The sequence below is a fragment of the Astatotilapia calliptera genome, chromosome 16 (genome assembly GCF_964374335.1).
Source record: "Astatotilapia calliptera chromosome 16, fAstCal68.1, whole genome shotgun sequence".
NCBI lineage: Eukaryota > Metazoa > Chordata > Actinopteri > Cichliformes > Cichlidae > Astatotilapia > Astatotilapia calliptera.
Genome location: NC_137437.1, coordinates 10,649,404 through 10,675,619, shown reverse-complemented (window position 1 = coordinate 10,675,619; position 26,216 = coordinate 10,649,404). Strand labels below are relative to the sequence as shown.

General features: G+C 42.8%; 1 protein-coding gene across 3 annotated transcripts; it reads left to right on the top strand.

Annotated features, from left to right (window-relative positions):
- The first annotated feature begins 1,860 nt into the window (after window positions 1–1,860).
- Window positions 1,861–24,697, top strand: rif1 (replication timing regulatory factor 1). 3 transcript variants are annotated; one of them, XM_080290391.1, is made up of 37 exons: window positions 1,861–2,085; window positions 2,555–2,603; window positions 3,482–3,616; window positions 3,703–3,781; window positions 3,872–3,968; window positions 4,124–4,254; window positions 4,415–4,509; window positions 5,627–5,816; window positions 5,915–6,007; window positions 6,184–6,322; window positions 6,411–6,562; window positions 7,370–7,487; window positions 7,565–7,744; window positions 8,137–8,247; window positions 8,737–8,799; window positions 9,449–9,549; window positions 10,747–10,833; window positions 10,919–10,992; window positions 12,339–12,519; window positions 14,784–14,891; window positions 14,990–15,139; window positions 15,394–15,493; window positions 15,577–15,866; window positions 15,961–16,163; window positions 16,315–16,408; window positions 16,490–16,621; window positions 16,844–16,986; window positions 17,074–17,163; window positions 17,247–17,301; window positions 17,643–20,274; window positions 20,389–20,555; window positions 20,646–20,774; window positions 20,852–20,938; window positions 22,616–22,731; window positions 22,842–22,992; window positions 23,083–23,206; window positions 23,323–24,697. In XM_080290391.1, exons 3-37 carry the CDS (start codon window positions 3,501–3,503, stop codon window positions 23,610–23,612), a joined length of 7,068 nt encoding a protein of 2,355 aa, XP_080146517.1. In that variant the 5' UTR covers window positions 1,861–2,085; window positions 2,555–2,603; window positions 3,482–3,500; the 3' UTR covers window positions 23,613–24,697. The 3 variants fall into 3 exon arrangements, with proteins under 3 accessions (XP_080146517.1, XP_080146515.1, XP_080146516.1); XM_080290389.1 differs by having other exon boundaries at window positions 17,643–20,555; XM_080290390.1 differs by having other exon boundaries at window positions 2,038–2,054; window positions 17,643–20,555.
- The last annotated feature ends 1,519 nt before the right edge of the window (window positions 24,698–26,216 follow it).

Sequence of the window (26,216 nt, the reverse complement as noted above, 5' to 3'; positions counted from 1 at the left end):
AGTCACGCAAAACTAAACTTGATATTGACAAAAAACGCGCCGTTTATTGAGGCTGATAGAACAGCACAAAATAAAAGGGTGAAACAATGCAAAGCTAAACAAAACCTAAACTGGGAAAACTTAAAAGAAAACATGAAGCATCCTAAACATGAAAAACTTGATGAAGAGGAAATAAACATGAAAACCCTTAAACGTGGTAACTTGACATGAATAGAAGGAGGCGTGGCAAATTCCTCTCTCTATAATTTGGAGATTAGCGTTCATTAATTTCCTGTTGATACTGTTGTTAGAACACAGTGGCTAATCAACATCCACAAGGACAACTTTAGTACCACAAAAAATATCTGCGTATGTAGCAGGCACTTCAGTGAGGAGTCTTTGTTGTGACTGCTGGATGACTGAGGAAACTGAAAAAGGGAGCTCTATCACTCACTGTTTTCATGGGATGACTACAAAATACCCACAGTGAATGTTTGGGAGCAGCGATCACTTCAATGGAACTGAATGTCGACTCTGAGGCAGAGATGGAAAAAGCAGGGCCTGATCACGATTACTGGGTGCCACCAAAAACAGCAGCGATGGCAAAGGAGATGGCTAATTAGAAACAAAGCCTTACAAACACCAGATAGAGGTGCTACAGCTGCAATCCCATTTTTTCATACAGCATTCTGCAAGCTCAGACGAAGACATTTGTTTTTACACCAGGTAGGTGGTGTAAATCTTTGGGACACCACATCAGAATTCAGTGGTTCTGTGGCTTCTGTAAATTTGTTTCATGAATTGGGGGCTTGTCCATTCTTTTTTGTTGTTTGTTCTTTTCGTCGTATGTTGAGTAAGTTGCTTATATTGTGTTGGGTAAGTTGCTTGTATTGACCTTTGTTCCCCACTACTTTTCTGGTTGGCAGTTTTTTCTTGTCTGTGAGGGTGTCATAATGGAGCTTAAGTTGGAAGACTTCACTTTAAATCCAACTTAAGTAAAGTTGAATAGATTTAAGAAGGGTGACTTACTTACACTTACTTACCCATCCCAGTTATTGAAGAGCCATTTCAGCATGTTTTTGTTGAATGTCTCGGACTACTTCTAAAAACAAAATCAGGAAACCAGTACGTTCTCACAATGATGTGTACTGCAAACCGGGAGTGTGACGAGGGGCTGCCTCTGCTGTTATTCGCTGTCAGAGAGACAAATCAGAAACCTTTAGGGTTCAGTCCCACTGACTGTTTTTGGCCACACTATACGTGGACCATTGCGTCTGTTAAAAGAAAAATTCCTCTTGGACAAGTTAAATTCCAAAGAGAACATACTTGATTACATTAGCTTGAGGCAGAGATGGAGCGACTGCATAATACCCGCAGTCTTGATTGTAATGTTTTTCATTGACCTACATGTCATCAGGACACTGCTCCCCAGCACACGGTAACATAAATGGTTTTAAACTAGTTTTATGTTCAATGACAATATTTGTCCTCGGTTCTATGTCTGGAATATACCAGGTGTACCAAAAGCATTATTATAACCTGTAGCAGCAGATTGTGAGCAGGACTCATGATAGCCAGCCGAAGGGCCCACTAGAGGCCCACTTGCAAATATTACAAATGACATATAATACTTAGCAAACACTGAGAATTAAAAAGTCATTTCAGTCTAACCTATTATGTCAGACATACTCTAAATCTGCAAAGAATGAACATTTAATCATAGCTTGTAGAGAGTCTCTACCACTTTTAAAACGAGTCACAACTGTAAACAGCTATTCACAATAATAACTGTACGCTCTGTTGTCTCTCAGAGCCTTTTAAGCTGACGCTGTCAGCTCTGGGGCTCTCCTTATAAGTTCAAAGGGGCAGGCCGAGTGTGACGTAGCGGGGTCAAAGGTAATTTTGTACGTCGGCGTGGTGGTTTGGCGCCAGCAAATTTCGCGGGGTAACGGCACAAGACACAGAAAAGGAGGCTGAAATAGGAGCCATTAAAAGCTGCACTTCACAGAAAACAATCCAGACAGTGAAGCGTGGTGGCCGCTGAAGTGAAGCTTATTTGCTGCCGTCGGCGCTGTGTATGTGTCCCTTCTCATAACTCCGACCTAGGTGAGCAGTGAGTGTCAGCAGCGGGGACGTGCTGTGTGTGTTGGCTGAAACAAACAAACAAACAAGCAAGTGTAAACAGTCGTTTGGTTAGCCATGCAGGTTTGTGTTCTTGTTAGTGAGGCTAAATAAGGGCAGATGAGCAGGGACGTTTTAGCCGCAGCGTCGTCTGCCTGTGTGTGCGCCGGCGCGAAGGCAACTTTGCTAGCCGGAGACTCGACGTTTAGCCTGCTAGTGCTGCTAATTTGTTAAAGCTAGTTAGCAGGCTGCTAATTGTTCAGTCACGATTCAGAAAATGCGTCCAGAGGTTTTGATGTGTCATTTCAAAATAGTTGCTCTATTTGTGTAGAACCCAGCAATGGCATTAGTAGCGAGACACTGACAGACTGATTTGGGAGGCGTTTACATCGCCAGCTAAAACGAACATGTGTCGCAAGCCTGTATTTGAAGCCCATTCTTCACTGTGTTACAGCTGTATCTACAGTGGCGGGTGATCGCAGCTTCACCTACTTCTCACTGAGGTACGTAAATGCATCTTTTTACTTGTGTGATTATTTTGCAATGTGACAGTTCTGGGGTAGAAGCCCGCTGTTATAAACAGCTAGCTTATGCAGTGTGAAATAGTCAGGCAAGGAAATTGCCCCCCCTTCAACCCCCCAGCACACATATAGACACACACAAACTAAATTCAAGTGGAAATCATCACTAGTACTAACAATGGAAAATTAGATAATTGGGATAAAAAAATATGTCAGAATATCAGTGATGCAAATATATGGTATTGACAAATATCTCCAGATATGGCGTCTGCCAGTGCTGTGTCACAACTGTGCCAGTTACAAATTTAACTTTGTATAATATTTATTAACACATCCAAACCCAATATCTGAATGAATGAGAGATGTGTTTACAGATGTGTTAGTAAAGAAACAGGAATTAAATGTGCGTTCTGAACAGAAATGTTTATTTTATGTATTTGTGTGTAGTTTTAAAAATTAAAAAACAAAAGCTAAAAACTAATCTCCATATAGCTGGAGGGCAAACGCAGTGTGTACGTACCCTCAGGTGGTAAATGAGAAACGTGGTTGAAGAGAGACACAGTGGACTGGATGTTGCTGTGGTTTAAAGACAGTGAATTTGATAAACTCCAGAGTCAAACAGAACAACAGACGTTTGGTTTAAATTAACTGCACTTTTGGGATTTTATTACAACTGTGAGTCTGATTTCTTCTTTTTCCGTTGAATTCTGACTTGAGCTGCCACTAGGCTGCACTTTTCAAGAAGATTCTGATCTAGGGTGCATAAACTCTGGACAGTCTATTACAGGGCAGTTCTATAAAAGTTTATTTTTATCCATTTTCCTCATGTTTCTCCTCCTTTTCTGCTCCTCCTCTTTAAGGGCGAGAAGGTGAGTAATAATGATGGCGACGGCAGGGCCTCTGAGCAACTCCAGCTTCCTCCCTCTCCTCGAGTCTCTGGAGGACAGCACTGCTGGACAGTCAGAGCAGACAGATGCCTACCTCACCATCGCCAAGTAAGTTACGAGCCCCAGTATGTCAGACTTTGACGTAAGTTAGGACTAGACCACAAGTGACAGAATATTCTATTGTTGCTGTACAGTCGGCTCAGTGGAGAGGAGGGGCGCCAGTTCCTCCCTGCAGTTGAAAAGCACTTTTCTCGTTTGGGTAAAGCCATCTTGGTGAGACTTCTGTGCGCAAAATTGTCGGAAACTTACATTTTCCATGCTTATATTTAAATTTTAAGCCTTATTTTCTTATGCCACTTCCAGGCTCACATAACTAGTCCAAATGCTGAGCTGAGCCAAGCTGCCTTACAAGCCTTGGGGTTTTGCGTATACCATTCTCATGTTGTCTCTGGAGTGTCAGGTAACTTCATGTGTACATCAGACAGCATTTGTGTCTTGCACCGAGAAATGTTTTTCCTTCTTGTACATATGACCGTAAATGCTTTGAACCTTGACATCATCACTGCAGATCTGACTTGGCCAGATGGAACTGTTATTTTTGTTTGTTTTTTGCAGAAGTCTTTGCAGCGGAAATACTGTCAGCACTTTGCTTGCTGGTGTCGAAGGCGACTGATAAGAACACTTGCACCAGGGCATTGTGGGTGATTTCCAAACAGAGCTTTCCTGCAGAAGAAGTCTCTAAAAAAGTGAGCAGCACCTGAACCTTATGTGCTACAATTTCAGAAAGCATCATGGTGTACTGAAAATGTTGTCAGGTCAACACTGCTGAAAACGTAGCAGTGATTTCAGGAGCAGAGGCGTTTCCAAAGCTGCTGTATTGATCCGTGTTGCTTCTTCTACACTCAGGTGCCGTCCATACTGGGAACACTGGAGAGCGTGTGGAAAAGGGAAGACATCCACTCTGTGGTAATGGAGCATGAAGCCTTGAATGTCATAATCAGGTAAGATTTATTTGAAGCCAGACTTCTGGATAACCAGAGTATTTTATTCTGCCCTGTTTTCCTTTAATCATGCTCTGTGGGACATTCTCACTTTGGGTCGAGGGAAATGTCACACAAAATGGAATATTAACACTCCCTGCAGCTTTCTACAATAAGTAATTTTACATGATGATGAGAAATGCATTACATATTTTATTTGAAACTCCCAGCATTGCTTTTTAGTCTGGATAAATAGAAGTTGCCAATGTCCTTTCTTTAGTTGTCACACCTCTTTCATGTTAGCCTCTGGTGGAAGAAAACACATCTGCTTTTAGTGCTATTGCTTAGTGTAATATGAGTTAGAATACTGAGCGTCTGTTTGTGAACAGATGTTGGGCAGGTAACTTGTGCATTTTGTTCCCCTGCTGTGCATGTCAGGGGCCTTTGGCATAGACCAAGAAACATTCTTTCTAATGGCCAGCAGAGGGCAAAAAGTCCAGCTGTGTAGAAGTGTGACAAAACAGTCATTATGAACACTTTATGGATTCAGTTGCTAGTTTGAATTCCTTATATGAATACACATACTTAGTCAATAAAGCTCATTCTGATTATTGATTACAACATGAAGGCAATTTTGGAACTTGTGGTCTTCATTATGGCCAGAAGGCCAGAAAAAGAGGAGTATAGCTAAGGTTGTTACTGCCATATGAGCAGTGTTCCTCACTTACTTAGTCAGAGCTACCCCTCACTCTTCACATCCAGTTTCAAAACGCTAATATGGCATTGGCCACACAAAGAAGCTTCACAGTGGGACTCTGTGGACCAGAGCTCTGACTGCAGCTGATCGGCTCTCGCTGAAGTGCTTCACAAACCTTCAGCCAACTCCAGCAGGGAGAGAAATTACACATTTTGGATAATGAATGTTCCCCCAAGTCCGATGTTACAGCAGTGGTGGTACTCTCATTGGTGCAGCTTTCATTTCAGATCTAAAATTCTAGATTGTGTCATTCCAGATTTTATTGGTCAGCTTGTCTTGTTTGAAAGTGTGGCCTCTTTTGTGTCATAAGTACTGCACATGGATAGCTAAAATATTTATATTGGAAAATGAGATGGGGCTCTCTTTCCTTGGTGTTTATAGGATGCTGGAGCAGGTGCCCACCCAGATGGGCGAAGGAGCAGTACAGTGGGCAAAGCTGGTAATCCCTCTGGTGGTCCACTCTGCATCAAAGGTGCGTCTGCGGGCCGCCGCAGCCATGGAGATGGGCATGCCCCTTCTACTGGAAAAGCAGAATGAGGTGTCTGCTGTTATTGAAACAATGATGTCCACAGTGAGTAGTCTAACGTCTCTATGGAGTTTGATGCTTGGTGTTGCTTGTGAAAAGGGAATTGTAATAATCTCTGCTCAACTGTCTTTGTGTCTTCATAGAAACTGATACCAGAACTGCAGAAACTTTTCATGTCCAAGAACGAAACCAATGTCCTGAAGCTGTGGCCTTTGTTTGTGAAACTGCTTGGGAAGGTAAAGTCTGTATATTTGGTCTCCGATATTTAAATAAATGAGTGTAACTTAGTAGTCATTGCGTCCAGAAATTCTGAGAAAGGCCTGTTGGGTTTGCTTAAAACTTTGGAATTCCTTGTTCTTTTTGAATGATAAGAATGGCCTGATCAGCCAGGTTAACTGTGTCTCCTGCACAGCTGCTGCACAGAGGAGGTCCCTTCATCAACTCTCTCCTGCACCTGGAGGAGCTTGGTTTCCGCAGCTCGTCTCCTACCATTAAGAAGATCGCCTTTCTTGCCTGGAAGAGCCTCATTGATAACTTTGCTCTGAATCCAGGTGAGCCCCATTACACTCATCCTGTCTTTAATAGGAAGTTCAGTGGTCAAACTGAAATCTTAAACCTATACCCTTGGTGCTCCCGAAGACATCTTGTGCAGTGCCAAACGTATGAAGCTCCTGATGCAGCCGCTCACATCCATCAATGTCAGAACAGAAGCCCTGCTGCTCACCAAGGTGGAGGTGTGGTGGTACCTGGTGATCCAACTGGGGCCCAACCTGTCACCCAACTTTGATCAGGTTAGATTCCCGGTTTGTTTTTTCTAAAAACAAAAAACAAAACAAAGATTATTTTATAGAATTAATTTTCTTCCTTGCAGTTCTGCTTCTGTGGCAGAGTGGACTGGCTGCAGCGCCACACACTTGTCACACTGATTTGCTCTGTTCACAGTAAACTTGGTCATACATTATCCCTAATTCTCTGACTTTGTGCGACTTTTAGTGTGTGATTGCAGTCACTGGTGAAGCTATAGGGTAGTTTTTCTCAGTAATTAGTCATGTTTAAAAGGTACTGCAGACTTAAGCTAATTGACACTGCGGTAATAACTAGAGATCTGTTATAAGTGATTTTAAAGTGTTTAAGTGTGGGACAATTACAGTAAACAGTCAGACATCCTGCACTGTGCTTATTTATTTATTTAAATGCACCTTATTCCACATTCTTTTATCAGTTTAACTTTGACCAGTCTAAGATGAGCTAACCTTCAGTAGTACCACAGTTGGGAACTTAGCCCTCTTTCAGCAGTAGATACTAGTCCTACTTTAATACTTCATATGCATCATAGCTGTATAATAGTGTAATCAACTCTTTGGGTTACATGAGTCAATATTTAGACATCTTGGTAACAGAGTTTACTTCAACAGTGAACAGTCACGGAGGTCCTTTTTAATAATTTTATGTAACAGTACTGCATTCTTCTTACTTCTTAATTCATGCAGACACAACTTTATTTCCATCTACACAGAGTTTACTAGCTTGTCAGTTTTTCCTAACGTGTGATGAAGTGTGAAACTCTGGTGTGAGTGAAGTGTTTCTGTGTCTTTCAGGTTTCTGTACCTCTGCTCCAGTGCACAATCGGCTCCGACTCTTCCTCTTCTATACCAGGCACTCCTTCCAGAACTATCGCTCAAAATAGCGCTGCTGCTCCTGGTACACCCAAGACTGGTACGGTTACTCCTCCACATGTAATGCACTAATCCAGCTTACACAGACACTGATGTAGTGTTTGTTTCGGTCTGCAGCAAGTGCTCCAGGCTTCAACAGCCCAGCCAACACATCTCGGATGAGCCTGAACTCCAGCATCCAGCTCGCCTCCTCGATACCGTCGATTCAGCTGCTCGGACTAGAGATGCTGCTGCACTATTTTCGAGGTCCAGAGGTTGTTGCGACTGCAGCAAAACACAAACTCATCCTGAGTCTCGGTGGGTCAGAGTCACATGTTTTCTGCATTAGCCTGCTTTATAGTTGTTCCTTCGGGCTCCACACAAGGAGGTGCAGAGATAAACCCACTGTTTCTAAAGAATATGCCTTTTAAATTTCAAATACTTTTTCTGTTTCATTTTCTCCATTGCTCTGTCCAGTTCCATTTTGGTCTTTTTTTCTGGCAATGGGACCACAGGGAAGAGAAAGTGTTTTACTGTAGATGCGGAAATGTCCCAGAAATGCTCATGTTTCTGCAAATTTGTCTCCAAGTGCAAATTTTAAAAAATCATTCACAGGAACACAGACAAGAAGATCTCATTCAGTTTGGTGTTTAAAGAAGTACTTGAGTTTAGTGTGTCTCCTCTATACCTTTTATTGTTTTTCTTTGTAGAGCCCCTGAACCACCCGCTCCTCTCTGGTGCTTCCTCCTTTACTAAACATGCTGCTGTGCTCATCTCGAATACCAGAGATGGCTTCATCAACATCGGAAAAGATGCTCCAGGTAAACCTCACAGAAACATCCACCGACTGACATTCACCTCGACTTTGATTTGGAGATGAATTTTCAAAACTAAATATATTTGAATGCATTAGAAGAAAAATGGCATTTTGTCACCAGTGCTTATTCACACTGGTCCAAACAAAGCCATTGCTGCTTTCAGGCGTGATGCGGAAGTGATGCATCATTTTGGCTGTAAAAATTGAGCCTCGCCACTTGTAAATGAGTCAGAGGGCTTTTTTCCCCTTAATGTTGTCACTGGGAATCTTGATGTTAATGAGGAAATCTTTTTAAGATGAGGAGTTGGAGAAAGGAAGTAGTGTTAGGGCGACAGACTGCTAATCATGTAGGTCTGTGATAAGAGGTCTAAAAGTTCTTTGTCACAGACTGTTGAAGGATTTGTTGGAAAATAGGGTGACTGATTACTTAAACCTGAAACCTGCTCTCCTAAGTCCATATAAACATAAGCTTATAAGCTATTTTCTCCTGCAGAATCTCTTCTGACCCTCATATGGACAAGTCTTGTCCGGTTTGTTTCCCTGACCATAGAGTCCGGTAAGTAGTGAAGGTACCTGATTGATTTGACAGTGGAGCTAACTGGTTTGTGTGTAATGTTTATGGTGGGATAATCTAAAATGTTTAATTCGTTTGAATGTATTTATTTGTCTCGTTAACAAATGTAAGTTAGATTTTTGATAAAGAAGTAACAAAGCATGGAGAAAGCTGCGGGAGCCTTTATGCACACAGACTTTAGTAATCATTCATCTTTGCTGGCAAAACTGTGGCAGTGATTATCTGCAGAGAAACAGAAATGTCAGCAGTTTCCACTGCTCTTTGTTTTTGTTGTAGTTAAATAACTAATCATCGGTTAAATTTCTAGTTGTGTTGTGGCTGCTGCTCAGCAGGGTGGGCTCTTAAAGTCATGGGTCTGACCTCAAAGCGCCACATAGAGCACTCAGATTGGGTCTGAGCTTTGTTCCATGGGAGGACGAGCGAGACCTCACTGTCCTCTTCTGCCTGACCCTGTCACATCTCATCATCAGTTTAAGTTGGAGCGTTCAGGTCTTCAGTCTGGACTGCTGTGACAAGACTACAATTCTGAGGGGATCTGTCCCCAATGATGACTCATCTCAAGCAGAGCCTGAAAAGACGACAATATTGATGTTGGACTCGCTGCTGAATAATACTTGTGCTCTGTCGTTAGGCAATAAGAAGGAGCGACAGGGAAGCGAAGTACTGACACTGATGCTTCAAGCTCTGCAGAGTATCATCGCCTCAGAATCTCTGCCTGCAGACAGAGTCCTGGTAAGGTTATGCAGAAAGCTTTAAGACTGACTCACTTACTGAAAATTTAACTAGAATTAGTCTGTTCATAAGAAACGCAGAGCTTTACAGACTGTCACTTATAGAAATGATTTGAGAAGCAGCACCAAAGGATAGGTTTTTATGTCAGATTGTATCATTCCTTGAGTTGTTTCTGATATTGTTAGCGTTTTACCTGTTTTAATGAATCAGAATACTTTATTAATCCCGAAGTACATTATAGGTTACAGCAGGCAGCACGCTAATGGCGCATGCGCACTTACAAAGGAATCTTCTGACCAAACTTTACACAAACATCACATTGGGAAGTCATGTCAGAAAGGTAGGCTGATAGGAAAAAACAACGAAAATACATAACATGAGGTGAGAGGAGGAGAAAAAAAAACTCCACTCAGATTGAGCTCCTAATGGGAGAACAGTTTGAGAACAGAACAAAAAACGCCCCAGCACAAAAAGCACATGACTATCAATACACCATAGAAACACAAGACAAGCAACAGGGGCGGGTAAGGGTGAGAGAGAGCCGGTGTAGACAGCGCATCCGGTCCTGCAGCATGTCTGCGCTGGACATCTGCCCCGGGAGGGGACAAGCATCGAAGGCATTTGGAAAGGGAGGTGGGATGAGTGTGTGTGTGTGTGTGTCCAGAGTTCAGCTGAGACGGTGTCCTTCGCCCTGCCAGGCTAAGTAAACAATCTTCCAGCCAACCCAGGTGGCCTTGCGTAGGATAGGAAGAAACAGTCTATGCACAGTCTGTTATCAGGGTGTTTTTGTTCGGCTACAGCCTTGAGACCACAGCTGGCTTCTCCAAGATGTTATCCAATTTTCGCTCAGCGGTCTTATTCTGAGTGTTCACGGTAGCCTCAAGCATCTCCAAGATCTTATCCGTGCTGCGTTCGATGAGCCCATTTTGAGAACTCACGACTTGTCCCATCGTTTCAATCACAGCGGGCAGCCTTGTGGGGTTTTGAACAGCTGATTCAGTTTTCTTTAATCTTCGATAAGCCAGGGCCAAGCCAGCTCCAATCAGCAAGAACCCTGTTATCATGGTTCCAAACAGGTACATGTCTTCGATAGACAGTCCCACCAGGCACTGGGCTGCTTCTTGAGGTGTTGGGTCTGATTCAGTGCTCAGAAGTTGTTACTGCACTGACTGTTTTTGTTTTTCTTCTTAACCTTAGGTTCTGTTTGAAGCCACAGTGAAAGGAATTCCTCAGAGAGTTCTCAGTTCTGCATCTTATCAAGTGGGCAAGATGGACGTGCTAAATGTGAGTGCTTCATGGTTCAACGATTAGCATAGCTCCATGGAAGTGCTTACACAGAATGTTGCTTAAATGTTGTTTAACTCCTCAGGGAACACCTGCTCTCTTCCTCATCCTCCTCCTCTACGACAGCAGCATGCTTCCAGCCTACGTTGAGGATGAGAGGTGGGTCTACTACTTAGTTTGATTCTCATTCCACAGGAACACAATAAAAGATACTGGTAACATCTTGTGCATTACTTCCAGTAATTTTACTGAAAACTGTATAAACTGGGGGGGGGGACAAGATAGTTGGTCACTTAGTCAAGACCTGCTACAAATGGTAAATGAACTGGTTCTTGCATAGCGCTTTTCTACTCTTCCTGAGGACCATACATACAAGCACTTTCTATGATTAAGTGCCTTCTATCTACCACGAGAGCTGAAACGGCTCACCTGGCTCCTTTCAGTGTTGAGGAGAAGAGGCTCTACTTTAAGTCTTGAGTCCCAGCCAACATTCGATGGAAGGGAAAAAAAAATAAATTCCTCCTCTTGAATCTGAGACCTCCATTCTTTTGCTCACCACTCAGAACTCGGGACCACAGGTGAGGGTAGGAACGTATTAGACTTCTAAATTGACTGGGGCGGCATCCGCATCACTGCTCCAGTCCGTCCGTCAATCTCACGCTCCATTCTCACCTCACTGGTATACTTAAAACCGCTCCACCTGGGGTAGTTACTAATCCCTGACTCAGAGTAGGCACGTCACCCTTTTCTGGTCTCAGCCTCGGGAGGCCCAACAGTCACTACAAACAAGTCCGACTTACTGGTGGCAATACAACACAAGCTCTCGCTATGGTTGAACAGGGATCTAATTACCATAATGGGCCAGACACCCCATACTCCTGAAGCACCCTCCACAATGTCCCATTGGATGCTCCTTTCCTGCTGTGTCCTCCTGTGGAGGCATCAGTACAAGTAATTATAACCACCTAAATTCAAATGAAGTGTACAATAATTTTTCAGCCTGTCAGCCACTTCCTCTATCTGCCGGTGGTACTTACCGTGCAGGCGCTTGTCCTTCCATGATGGTTCCTCCTCTTTCTTCAGTTTATGCTGCCTGAGTTATTCACTGAACGTGCAGCTGGTTGTGGCCATCTTCCTGATGTATTCGTGGCTGTTCATCGTCTCATCCTGGACCGTGGTACTGGCACTCACTAGTCCCTGGCCTCCTTCCTTCTGCTAAGCATACAGCCTCAGGGTGCTGGACTTGGGGGTGAAACCCTCCTTGCATGGTAAAGAGCTTCCTTGTCTTGATGTCAGTGGGTTCGATTTCCTCCTTTGGCCAGGTTATTATCCAAGCAGGGGATCACAGGGCAGGGCTTAGGTGTTGATAGCCTGGATCTTGCCTAGGGACCCTTACTGGATACAGACCCCACCCCGATATCCAGTTGCTTATATATTAGATATCTATGTATGCACACACTCTCATCTTCTTTGCTTAATGCATTGCCTCCTGAATCTGTCTGCAGGTTTTATCACTGCCTTCAAACGCTGGTCAACTGTGGACTGTCAGGTCCAACCTCCCCTCTAGCATTTGCAGAATCGCTGTTGGGTGCCATCAGCCGCAGTGCCACGTCTCTGCAGAACAAGGAGCAGCTGCTGAGAATGTGGAGCGTGGTCGTCAGCTCCCTCACTGACATCGTCACACAAGTAGGAGCGGGATTATTGACAATCACTGCTGTTGTTTAATAGGAACATTTAAAAAATCTTTGTTTCACTTTGTCTGCAACAAGTCAACTTTGAGAAGACAATAGTTTTACCTGTCTGAATGTTGAAGTTTTAGTGCAGAGTTTAGAGGCTTGTTTGATCGGCAGAGGGGTTCTAAGCAACACATTAGCCTGCTTTATAAAGTGGAACACAGGCACCGCGTGTTACTTTTTTTTGAGGACTGGAGCCAGCACTGTTTAGATAAATGTAGGGGATAAACTAGATGGGGCCAAGGATAAACTCTGACACTAATGATACTGATACAACTGCCAAAAGCATGTTTAAAAATGATTACTTTTGATAGGGTCAAGGTTATTTAGTATCCTTTCATAATATCATGACAGTGTTAGTTTTTCTACCTGTGTCTGTGTGGTTTCTTCCAGCTTCCTCCCACAGTCCAAAGACATAGACAGAAAAACGCAACATAATTCTCCAAAGCTGGAAGCAACTTTAGGGTTTGCACTGCAATGGTGGAAACCCTGAGTATGAAGAACAAAGCCTTGCTTGGTGGCCCACTTATTAATATATGGATGTAGAAAAATGCAAGTTTAAGACCAAATAAGTTTAGAATATACGCCGCGTTCCAAATTATTATGCCAATTGTGTTTAAGTGTCATAAAGGTTAAATAAGTTGTTTTTCAATTAAACCCATGGATGAAATTGTGTCTCAGGGCTCTTTGGATGACTGAAATCAATCTTGGACACCTGTGATCATTAGTTTGCCAGTTGAGCCCAATTAAAGGAAAAACTACTAAAGAAGGATGTTCCACATTATTAAGCAGACCACCATTTTCAAGCAATATAGGAAGGAAAAATGATCTCTCTGCTGCTGAAAAGCGTGAAATAGTTGAATGCCTTGGACACATAATGAAAACCTCAGATATTTCACGAAAACTTAAGCATGATCACCATAATGTAAGAAATTTGTGGCTGAGTCAGAGCACAAATGGGTTCGTGCAGATAAAGGCACAATGAGGACTGTTTCTGCCAGACAAATGCATCAGACTAAGAGAGCAGCTGCTAACAAAGCAGCAAACACATATTTGAAGCTGCTGGTGCCTCTGGAGCCCTGCGAACATCAAGGTGTAGGATCCTCCAGAGACTTGCAGTTGTGCATAAACCTTATATTTGGCCACCCCTAACCAATGCTCACAAGCAGAAATGGCTGCAGTGGGCCCAGAAGACTAATTTTCAAACAGTCCTGTTCACTGATGAGTGCAATGCAACCCAGGATGGTCCAGATGGATGCAGTGGTGGATGGTGGACAGCCACCATGTCTCAACAGGGCTGCAACGTCAGCAAGGACGTGGTGGAGTCATGTTTTGAGCTGGAATCACGGGGAGAGAGCTCGTTGGCCTCTTTTGGGTCCCTGAAGGTGTGAAAATGACCTCTGCAAAGTATGTGGAGTTTCTGACTGACCACTTTCTTCCATGGTAGAAAGAGAAGAACTGTGCCTTCTGCAACAAAACCATCTTCATGCAAGACAATGCACCATCTTATGCTACAGCGAACACCTCTGCATCATTGGCTGCTATCGGCATAAAAGGAGAGAAACTCATGGTGTGGTCCCCATTCCTCCCTGACCTCAATCCTATTGAGAACCTTTGGAGCATCCTCAAACCAAAAAATAAGAGGGTGGGAGGCAGTTCACATCCAAACAGCAGCTCTGGGAGGCTATTCTGACATCCTGCAAAGACATTCAAGAAGAAACTTTCCAAAAACTCACAAGTTCCATGGATGCAAGAATTGTAAAACTGCTATCAAATAAGGGGTCCTATGTTAATATGTAGCTTTAACCTGTTAAGATGTTTTTGATTTCAGTAAAATTGATCTAATGCTGCAAATTCAACAAATGACCATTTTCAATTCTCTACTATCTATAAAATGTTTTGAAACTCTGTGCGTAATAATTTGGAACAGTGCATTTTAAGTTTATTATTTTTGAAAAACACTTTTTCATTGGCAGTTTTGTTGAGTAACATTTGAGTTGTACTCTAATGGTTGATGACTCTAAAATTATGCTGACTGTCATTTGAATCGACTATTCAGAGAAAAAAAAAATCAGAGAAAAACATTTGCATAAAAATTTGGAACGCAGTGTAAAGTTTTTTTTGTTTTGTTTTTTTGTACCTTAACGTCCTGTTAAAGTCTTATTTAACAAATGTAGCACCAGCGTTTAACTTCCTTTGACTCTTTTATTTTGACAGACTAATGAAGTGAACCAAGGTGACGCTCTGGAGCACAACTTCAGTGCTATGCACTCTGCCCTGATGCTCCCCATTACACATCTCTTACACGGCACACCACTGCCACAGGTCTGGTGCAAATGGAACAACCATAAAGAAATAACAAAGTCATGCTTTCCATTCAGTCCGCTTCAATGACCTCATTCTCATTCCTTTAATTTCTTCAGCTGGCTCAGAAGTCGATGCTTTCTTCATGGTCCAAGCTCTACAAAGTATTTGCTTGCTGCTCTGCATTGGTGGTCACAGCTGAGGAGAACATCTGCTGCGAGGAGCTCTGTGCAAAGATGGATGCTGCAATAGACAGAGAAGCCCTAAGGGTGAGTACATGGTGACGTATAAACAGCTTTACATAGAAGCTTTCCAGCCGAGTATAACAAGCTCAAACCTAATAAACATGACTTTATTTCATGTTCCATAACAAATATGGACAAAAAATAAACATTTTCAGAGATGTGAATATTTGGAAAATAAGCTGATTCATCAATCTGTCATGATTTAAAAAAAATTCCACAGAGGTAAGAATATTGCTTGCAGCCTTTAGAAGAACTCTAATCTGACTCTGATCCTTCAGGTTCCTTCGACGTGTAATGCTGTTGCCAGTATCCTCCATGTCATGGTCGAGTGTGTGGACTTCTCTCCGTACACGCCTCAGTTTCAGCAGAAGCTTAAGTGTAAGAACTGAAACGAGCTTTACTTCATCTTTTATACAAATTACACACATGCACTTAGTTTCTAAACCTGTCATTTCTTCCAGCCCCCCATACTCCTGTGAATTGGATGCGAAAGAGGAATAAAGCCCTGGGCAACCTGTCTATGTTCCAGTCCCTGCTGGTACAGTGTTTAGAGGTTTATCTAGAGGACCCTGAGACTTCCTCTGAGGCAGTAGGCTCGGCCCTGCTGTCCGTCCTTTCTGCTCTCTTCACAAACCTCGTTCTGGCAAATGTTGTCCAGGAGGCTCTGAACTCTCTGATTCATCCCCTCACTCTCCTTTATAAAAATGCAGCCAGTGAGCCATCCAAGTTCACCTCACAGCTTCTGGGAAAGGTGGGCTCCTCATCAGCTGACCAAGTAGGTTTTTAGCATTTGTCATTTTAGGGTTTAGTTTTAATGTCTGTCCTTTTCTCTTCCCTTCCTACAGTTGGAGAAGCTTCTTGGTGAGGTTTTCAACTGCTTGCAAAGCCGTTCCTCTCTGGCCCACAATGATGAACTCCTGGCTTTGCTCTCTCCTCTGCTTTGTGTGGTGTTTCCGCACAAGAACAAGCACCTCCGCACCTCAGTCACCCAGTTCTGGAACTCCACCTTTGCCAATGCAGTCAGCCTCACGTATCCTGATGAGATGAGGTGATTGTCTTCATTAATTTTTTTTAATGAGTTCACAATTTTTATTGCATTTAAAAACTACTACTGTGGAAAAAGTACTCCTACAGAGGCTCCTAGTCCCTGCAGGGGCATTCCTATGGCTTTAAGACTCTAATGTTTAATATAAACACAGGCCAGTACTGAGCCAGGTGAAACAGAAGACCCCGATCATTCTTCCTGGCTTCGAGGTCGTCAGTTATCCCGATGAGCTCAGTGGACAGTATTCAGTGAGTTGCCCTAGTTATCTTTGTTTTTCACTTTTGTGATTTCAGCTTTATTCAGCACTTTCTCTCTGTCTCTGTGTTCAGAGTGAGAATTCTCAGTTGGAGACAAAGCTCAGCGGGATGCCGGTTTCATCTGTGGGGAAGAGGGACTCGCTGCTGGGAAAGACTGCTGAGCTGAAGGAGAAGAGCTCAATGAAGACCAACAAGCCAGTTTCTGTAATTTTAGAATCAAACTTGATAATTTCCTGAGGGACATGTTGGATGAAATAAACACATTGGGGGGGAGGAAAAAAAAGACACAATTAACCAGCCAGCTTATCCATATTGATTTGTTTAGATACTCATATTAAAAACACAACATCAATTAGACATGTTATAATTAATAATCCCTTATTGTCGCCCTTAATTGCAAAACTGATTTCATCTGTTTCCCTTCAGACAAAACTGGACTTTGGTTCACCCAAGCCACCCCGCAGGGAGGTCTTGGAAGAAGAGGCATCCATCGACTTTGTGTTCATTCCTCCTGAGGCGAAGGAGAGAGTTCTGACAGAGCATCAGAAAGAGATGAAAAGGACTAAAAGGTCAGGTTTGCCCTCTTCAGCCTGTTTTCATTTGCTCATTTGGATTTCACATGATTGTTTATGTAAAGCAAATGCTTTTTGTTAAAGAGTTGACATTCCTGCCATGTACAACAACCTTGATGCCTCTCTGGATACCACGGCCTTCACACAGTACACGCAGAGTCAAGAAGACTCTTTGTAAGTTCTCATAATCACAATAAATCCCTGCAATAAAACATATTCAGAATTAACAGAGAATTTATTTATATTTTCCTCCACAGGGACAAATTGCCAACTGAACAAGTCGATGTTGTAAACAAAAAGACTACTGACAAGGTAACAAAACGCACAACTCCAGTCGGGTTCAAAGTTCCAAGTCTCCTCTTGGGGGAGGGGGTTGATTCGATGTTTTTGATTTTTTTTTTTTTTTTTTTTTTTTTTGGACAAATCAAATGGACATTTTTAGTTGACTACATAAGCTAACAGCAATGAGTACATACAGAGATAACATAGACATTGTTTTGTTCTTTTCTATAGGCACCAAGCAGCTCAACATTGAAACCAAACTGTGCAATTGCCAAATGAACACTATATAGATATATTGATCAGTTAGTTCTGGTGTCATCTGTAGAGAGAGTTGATAACTTTTATATTTTTGTTTCTTTTACCTTCCTCAGATGGACACTGAAAAAGAAGATGCTGAAATTCAAACGAAAGAGACGCAAGACTATGCCAGCCCAACAGATGCAGAGAAGTTGACAGAAAATGGCAAGCAGCAAGAGACTATCCCAGAGTGTGCAGATGTTTCGATGGAGGAGCATGCAAAGAGTGACGATAGGGGTGAAGATGTAGACAAAGAGTCTAAAGAAGGCACAAGCCCTAACATCTCTCCCTCATCCGATTTGGTTTCAGGGACTCCCCAGAAACCCAACAGTCGTCGTCAGTCTTTCATTACTCTGGAGAAGTATGTTGAGGGAAAACCCGCCAGCCCCAGCACTGTGTCCTCATTTACAGGCCCTCTTTTAAAGATATCCAATAGCCAAGAACCCTCTAAAACCAGCAAGACATCAGCCTCTCGGGACTCATCTCCTGTCACTTGTCCAAACTCTCAGGATTCCCAATCCATTCAGACAGGAAAATCTAGCTCTCAGTGCTCAGTTAACAATGCCGACGAGTCCCCTCGAAGACCCAAAGACTGTAGAACAAAAACTGAGCCCGTAAAGCTGACTGAGAGACTGTCTAGTGACTCAATGGAGGATGAAAATGTCATCCCAGATACACAGACTGAAATGGAGAGCACAAAAAGACCTTCTATTTCACAGGATATAATTCCCTCAAGTCAGGAAGAGGAATCTCAATCAGCTCTGGAGGATTCTCAGTCATCTCCAAGTCAGACATCTCCCAGTGAACCCAGACGATCTGGACGCCAGAGAGTCAGACCTCAGCTCCCTGGAGAGGACCCTGAGGAACGGGAAGCCAAATACTCACATGTCAAAAAGAGACGTTCTGGAGAAGAGCCTATCAGTGATTCTCCAAAGTCTCTGATGCAGAGCAGACCAAACACAAGAAGTAAGCAAGCTGCAGAGGATACCGGTAGAGAAGGATTGCGCTCAAGAGCTCAGAGGGACTCGGGTGAGTCGAGCCAAACCAATTCTCAAGGTAGAGCTCGCAAGAAGATCAAACTGAACACCAGTTCACAGGAGTTACTTGATAAACCTGGACGTAAAAGGAGAAGCACCAATGAGTCCAGCCAAACTGATTTAAGATCAGACAAGCAGTCGAATCATGAAAGCCAATCACAGGGTGGGCTTAGTCAACAGAGCAAAGCATTCAGTGATGAAGATGGATTGGAAAAAAACGTTTTGCCTGACACAAAGGAGTCTTGTCAAACTGCCACAGATGAGCAAGTAAACCACATTGAAAAAGACAAGGAGTCAGATACAGACTCCCAAGCAATCATTCTTTCTCCTCAAACTGGCGGTGAGTCCCAAAAGTCAGAAAACAATGGCGAGAAACCGAAGGGCTCTGAAATGGTTATTTCTTCACCTCAAGTTAAAGGCCAGTCGCAGGAGTCTGAGCCTATTGGCGACGCCAAAAAGGATTCTCAAGTTGTCACTACTTCTCCAACTAATAAGTCCCAAGTTGGCTCAAGCACGACAAATATTTTAGGCAAAGAACTACTCAAGGATGAAGACAACGAACTAGAAAGTAGAGAAGACTCTCAAGTGATCACACCTTCATCTACTGATAGCCCCTCTAAACGTAGATCAAGAAGAAGTAAGGTATCATCTGAAGTGTCAGAATCTGAAGACAAAAATGACGATACAATTTCATCAGGAAGGCAAATGAGGTCTAATTCTCACATAACAAATTCTGTAGTCGGCCAGGCAGACGCTCGAATTGGAGGAAGGACTAGAAGGAGCAAGTTATTAGAGGAGCAACTAAAATCAAGTCCTAGCTCTACACCAGAGAGTTCTCAGTCATTAGATCTTTCCGGTTCAGAGTCCTCTCAAGGCAGGGGCAGATATTCCAGACGAAGGTCCTCTCCAGCGCTAATGGCAAGTATGGAGTCCTCAGAATCTGAATCCTCTGAGGTCAGAGAACACTCAGTCATTCCCAAAAAGAAAAGAGGGAGGCCCCGAGCATCACTTCAGAGACTTCTTGCAGTCGAATCGAAGGACACTATTGAGAAAGATATGGAAAAGTTTGACACCGATGCCTCTCAGGAGTTGGATAGTCAAATCACCGAAGCAAAAGATGTCACTGATTTGGAGGAATCAAAAACCCAAGATTCACCTAGTTCTGAGTTGATCCAGCATACAAATACAATTGAAGCTCAAAGTAAAGAAGAGTTGCCGATGGAAGTAGATGATGTTCTAGGTCCAGAACCTCAAGCTGATGACTCAAAGCAAAGGACTGTGCCAGCTAGTGAGACAGAGCAAAGAGACTCTGAAACAAATGGTGATGATTCCACCACACAAAATCACACAGGGGACTTGGAAATGATTGAATCTGTCGAAGTGTGTAATGAGCAGACACTTGCACCTCCTAATGAGGCAACGCACAGTGTGCAAGTCAGGGAGTCACCAGAGGAGAAAGCTGATGAAGTGGTGACAGAAAAACAAATGTTGGATTTAAATTCAGGTCCCCGAGGACCTCCTGAGGAGAACACGGACACGCAAATGGAGAGTCTAAAAGTTACTGGTGACCTTTCTGAGGAGGAACAACATGCTGCTTCAATTCAGCATTCAGAGGCCAGTGCTGAGAAAGAGACCACACCACCACAGGAGAATGAAAAAGATGGTCAAAGTGAGATTGTGGAGGATGAACAGAATACTGCCAGCACTGATGCTTTGACTGATGTTTGTAAGACTTCATTGCAATCAGAACCTACAAGTAAAGGCGATTTTCTTGATTCTCCAGTGAAACAGAAGGACCTGGAAACTGTAATGGCTCCAGATATTGGACATAGCCCCAGCAGTGGCAAGACCAGAGGTACCTGGTCTCCTTCTGCTTCACCCTCTACCAGTATTCTTAAGAAGGGCCAGAAGAGACCACTGGAAGTGGACACTCCTTCACCTCTTGTTAAAGTGAGTGATGAACACATTTTGGTAAAATGTATTTCAAATGAACATTGGCTTGAAATATTTGTAACTTTTTTTTTTGTTGTCGACTTGTAGTCCAGGCGTGTGTCCTTTGCTAATCCAATCCAGCAGCAGGAAACTGCAGACGACATCGATCGTCGTAGCCCAGCCATCAGAACCAGCTCACCTAGAAGGTCAAGGGTTACTAATATTCCACAGCCAAAGGTATGTTTGAGCATCAGTGTTTGTAATTGCGATATTTTACAACCATGCAAACCCTGACGGTCTTCTGCTTCTTTTAGCATGTCACTACTCCAACAAAGGGCTTGGTGATACTGAATCCTAGAAATCTTCACAGCCCAGGTTACAAGAGCTCCAAGAAATGTCTGGTAAGCACACAAATGTGATATTTCTCACCAGTAAGCTGCCACACACAAACAACATTTTAGCCCAGTGTGTTCTTTACTTCTAAAGCTTAGTTTCAGACTTCTGAAAAATACATGTGGCTTTTCTTTTGGATTAGATGGTGCCAGTTAGCTGCCCAGGTAGCATGCTGGCTGGTCAGGTACAAATATGAAAGAACTTTAATGTACCAATCAGATTTCTTCTTAAAGAAGTTCAGAAAGAAAGTGCTGTTGCCATTGGAGATTATTAATACTCTGGTCTTTAATAGTTATTGATAACGCTGATCTCTCCTTAATGTCCCATCTCTCTCCCCTCATCCCCAACCAGACTCGGCAGATGTATTATTGTAGGGTCTTCACCTTCAAGCGACTGTTGGGATTTGGCACTGTATAAATTGAATTGAAAAATGTAGCCTCAAGCCCATTTAGTACAGCTGGATTTCAGTACCCGTCCTTAGTTTTGCAACTGGGGTGTATCTTGAATAGGGCTGCCACAAACGATTATTTTGATAGTCGACTAGTCACCGGTTTTTTTTGCGATTAGTCGATTAATCAGATCATGCATCCATTGGCCGTAAAACGTTCAGCTTATTGCACCAGCAGCATCTGCTCTTATATAACTATCATTAGCTTACAGCTTTAAGTGCTAACTAAAAATAAAAATGGATGATAGTTTATTAAACTTTTAATGAAATTTGCAGATTGTCTCAGTGGAACTTAATAAACTCAGCGGTCTGCTCCTTGCTATCTAAAATATAACAGGACACTGGAGTAAATTCGATGTGCTGGGAGTTTGGTGTTCTCGCCGGCTCTAGTGAGCCTTGAACCCCGGCTAGCTATTGAGCTGGTGGGTAACAGATGTCTCAGAAAATGTCTGATCACTTTTGCAAATACGTGATGTCTTGATAAACCGAGAAGATATTTGAAGTTTACACAGCTACATTCTTGCCTGAAAATAGGTTAAAAGTTTATTTTGTGACCCAGAAAGAGTAATAGGAGTAATATTAAAACTACGTAGCTGCCGCTATTGTTGGAAACTGGAACTGGCTGAGCTGCGCTATGAATTCTGGGATAGGTTGGGCCACGAAGTATACACCCCACCCATCCTTCAAATCTGGGGAAAAGGAGGACGCATTTGGAGGAGTGTTCAAATTTTCATGGCCTTTGTCGCGTTGCTGTAACGTAATCGGCCTACAAATACAGTCTCTGAAGGATGTGGCCCCTGAATTTGGACACAGCTATGATACCGGACACAGCTTTTTCTTCTTCGGGGTTTAATGGCAGCTGGCATCCTTGTACATGCAGTGCTGCCATCTTCTGTTTCAGTCTGCTTTTACACTCTTAAATCCTACTACTTATTCCTGCGTCTTTCGGGATCTTACAAAGCTTCAAACGACGCGTTGACTATTAAATTAGTCGTCGACGTAATTGCGACTAGTCGACTAATCGTGGCAGCCCTAATCTGGAATCCTGCATGAGGCTTCACTCATGTTTTTAGAATCATTTTTGTTGTTGTTTTCTTACCAGAAAGAGAAGGAATGACCCAAAAAACGCTGGCATAGGTCCAGAATTTCAGTCCCAGTAGCATTAACATGTTGATTATTCCAGCTTCACATAGGTATCAGACTTCATCCTAATGGTACATAGAACCTTTTTTGTCAGATTTCTGAAATGGGCCAGGAACCTCGACCTGTCTCCAGAGACTGCATCTACCCTGCCCTGGTTGGCTGCTCTACACCTGTGGAAGCTGTGCTGCCTCAGATTTCCTCTAACATGTGGTGAGGACAGCACGGGGTTCACCAAAGGAAAATTTTGGTCAAATATTTATTCTCTGTTAATCTCTGACCAAAGTAACCAAGACTCATTTTACCTTCAATCTTCCTCATAGGTCTCGAGGTTTTGGGCAGCTTGTTCGTGCCCGAAACATTAAAACGATCGGTGACCTGAGTGCACTGACTCCCAGTGAAATCAAGACTCTGCCAATTCGCTCCCCGAAGATCTCTAATGTGAAAAAAGCACTCAAAATTTATGAACAACAGGTACCTCAGTAGGCTAACACCACCCAGCACAAACACTAACATTACTGCAGCTTTTCCACATGTGCCTGATGTCTCACTGTCATTTTCCAGCGTAAAGGACGGGGCGGGGATGAATTGAAGAGCTTTGATGAAACAGAGATGATGACTTCTGAACTGGAAGAGACAAGTGTCCCTCAAAACACAGAAGAGGATAAACCGTCAGGCGACACACTGGGTATGTAAAAATTGTGTATTACATCAGTGACAAGTTAATGTCCTGAGTGATGCCATGCAAATAATCTCTTGATCTCTTTAGAATTATGTAAACAGAATTCCCCTTTGTGTTTGTAGCAACAGAGCTGGTGGACGAGCCTGTCTGTGCAGATGAGAGACCTGAGCAGGACGCCTCTGGGAATCTGACACCAGAGGTGCCAGATGGAGATGAGACAATTGAATGCCAGCTACCCCGAGACAGTCTGTCATCAGAAATAGAGACACTGTCCTGCAGAATGACACCACAGGAACTGAGCGTCTGCTCACCACAGCAGCTTGTTGAGATGCACGATCAGTTGGGAGGCATGATGAGACGTGTCGTGGTTGAGCTGCAGACTCGCCTTTGCCAGACAGACGGCAAACACTGAAAGGACTGAAGCGTCAGACGGCTGTATCTGTTATGAAGCACACACCGAAGGGTTTCAAGGACTGCAACAAAAGATACAAATATTTGAGGATGGTTTAATGATCCCATTGTACAAAGAAGATTTTAGGATTTTAACTTAGTATCCCTTTCGGGGGGGCGGTGGCGTTTCCCTCTTGCTTGAAGGACTTTTTAATAAATGCGAGCAACACATTTCACATCATCTCTCATGCTATGCTTGAGGTTGGGTTTATACATTTAAGAAACACTGAAAGGGAAGCACAGTTGCACAGTGATGATTTTTAATAGCTGCAGTCTCTGCATTTTACATTTAAACTTTCTCTGCACATTGTTTTAAAGGACTGAGACATTTATAAAGTAATTCAATGTTCCCCATGTGCAGCTGAAGCCTTCATGCCTTGTTCATATGCTTTCCTCCCATGTGCATATTCTACAGGCTGATAAATTCCTGTGTTGTGATGTTTTGTAGTTTCAGAGTTTCTTTGCCTTTTGTCATCTCACTTAAATATCCTGTTTTGTTTTGATTTGTTTTTTGTTTTTTTGTTTTTTTACGTAGACATTCAGCACTTCATTCTTTGTGATTTTTATTTTTTTTTAATGCTTAAATAAAATAATTTGAATATGCTCATTAAATCCTTAAACAGGTCTACATCTCCTTCTGAAAAAGTACAAAGATATTCGGTGCATTTCTCAGTTTTCTTGACATGTCTCCACACTGTTTGCTGGTCACAGTAAAGTTTTCTGCGCAGATTGCTGACTTTAAACAAAAGTCATAGCATTGAAATATACTTTTAAATACTAGTACTGCTTGTTTTGCTTACCATCTGATTTCACACTTCCTTCTATTATGGGATCATAGCCGTTGATATGCTACTGTTATACATTATTGCAGTTATGGATTCAAAGGAGGAGAGGAAAGGAACACTCGTAAATCCATAAGTTTCCAGCTCCAGTCTTGGCACAGGCATCATTTTAGCTTCTCCATTTGGATCAAACTGATCTGTTACTACGTGAAGTATTTTATCAATATGCCACACAGATGTGTGAATTAAAGTGAATGATCTCTGCTGTGTGCTCATGTTGTGTTTTTGATATCGGTCTTTGCTGGAAATTCAAAATGCATCCAATCAGCACCGTCGCTATTTCCAAGCACTTCTATCCACATTGTAAATGTTTCCCTGTCCCTTTGGTGCCTGTTGCACCTGAAGCCCCTGTCATAGTACAGTGATGACAAACCCTGACACACCATAGTAGCCAGAACCCTAGAAAGAAGTTATAAAAAAAAAAAAAAAGACCTAGTCTTCCTCATAATGCTCTTCCCTCAACCCTCTGTTCTTCTCTACAACAAATCAAATTACAGGTAAACACATCTGCCCCCTACACGACTTCACACAGATTCTAATCCAATCTCTGAAGCTAGTATACACTTTAATACACTCACTGTAATAGAACCTGTTACAGGTAAACTAATAAGTTGGAAATTTGGTCTCAACAAAATGGCCATTTCCAGGGCTGAATGATCCTACTACTACTTGAGGCTGCTAAAATTACCGCCGGTGGGTTTATATTGGAGTCAATTGAGAACCCAGAGCAGATAATAAGGACGTGGAAAGGTACCCTTTGCTTCAGTATGAGACCCCTAGGGGTGCGACAAATCCCAGTATTTTACACGTTGGGAATGATAATGTTCTGGATCCCTGTTTCTCCCCAGCTAGCTCACTCTTGGACGTGTTTGTTGTTTTTTTGTTTCCTCTCTTGTTCTCTCTCTCACTGCCTCCTGTCTGTCTGGGCAGAGCTCATTATGGGCTCCTGGCCTTGGCCCACGCACCTGGACTGATTATCACCAACTGCTGGTCATTGACCTAGTTTCCCTAGCAACTACTTGTGACTCAGAGCGTCTCAATGCTGGATCGTTGTACAACCTGAGTTTGTGTAGCCCCGGCAAATTCCTCATCTTATTTCCTTGTGATTCTCTAGCTTTTTTCTAACTATTTGTCTCTGTAAATAGATTCCCTGGACCTGCCCCTGTAACCTGTCCCAGATTCCCGAGTTCAGCTGAGTGCCATGGAGTGAGAAGGAGTCAGTGGCAGAAGAGCAGTGTGTGTAAACAGAAGAGAGTGTGGTTGTGTGCAATTTCCTTCCTTTGGAGCCCTGAACCCCTGCACATTGTATATATTTTGCAAACACACACACACACACACACACACACACACATTATGTTTAAAAAAACATAAACAGACGGGCTGTTCTGACTATTTCACAAACTGATGATCTTTGAATTTTCACGCACAATCATTTGTACTTACAATGATCTGAAAATGAGAAAAAGAATCCAGTGATCATCAGTTCTCTAGGTAAAAACGCCCTGTTGATGTCTTATATATACAGTCTATATATACAGACAGAACATGTTTTGTTTTTTGTTTTTTTCTCTCATCCACATCGAAAGGAGCCAGTTAAAGTGGTTCTGGCATCTGACAAGGATTCCTCCTGGGCGTTTCCCAGGTGAGGTGTACTGGCCGTCTCCCACCAAGAGGAGGCCCTGAATCAGACCCAAGACATGATGGAGTTCCCGTAGATAAGCTGG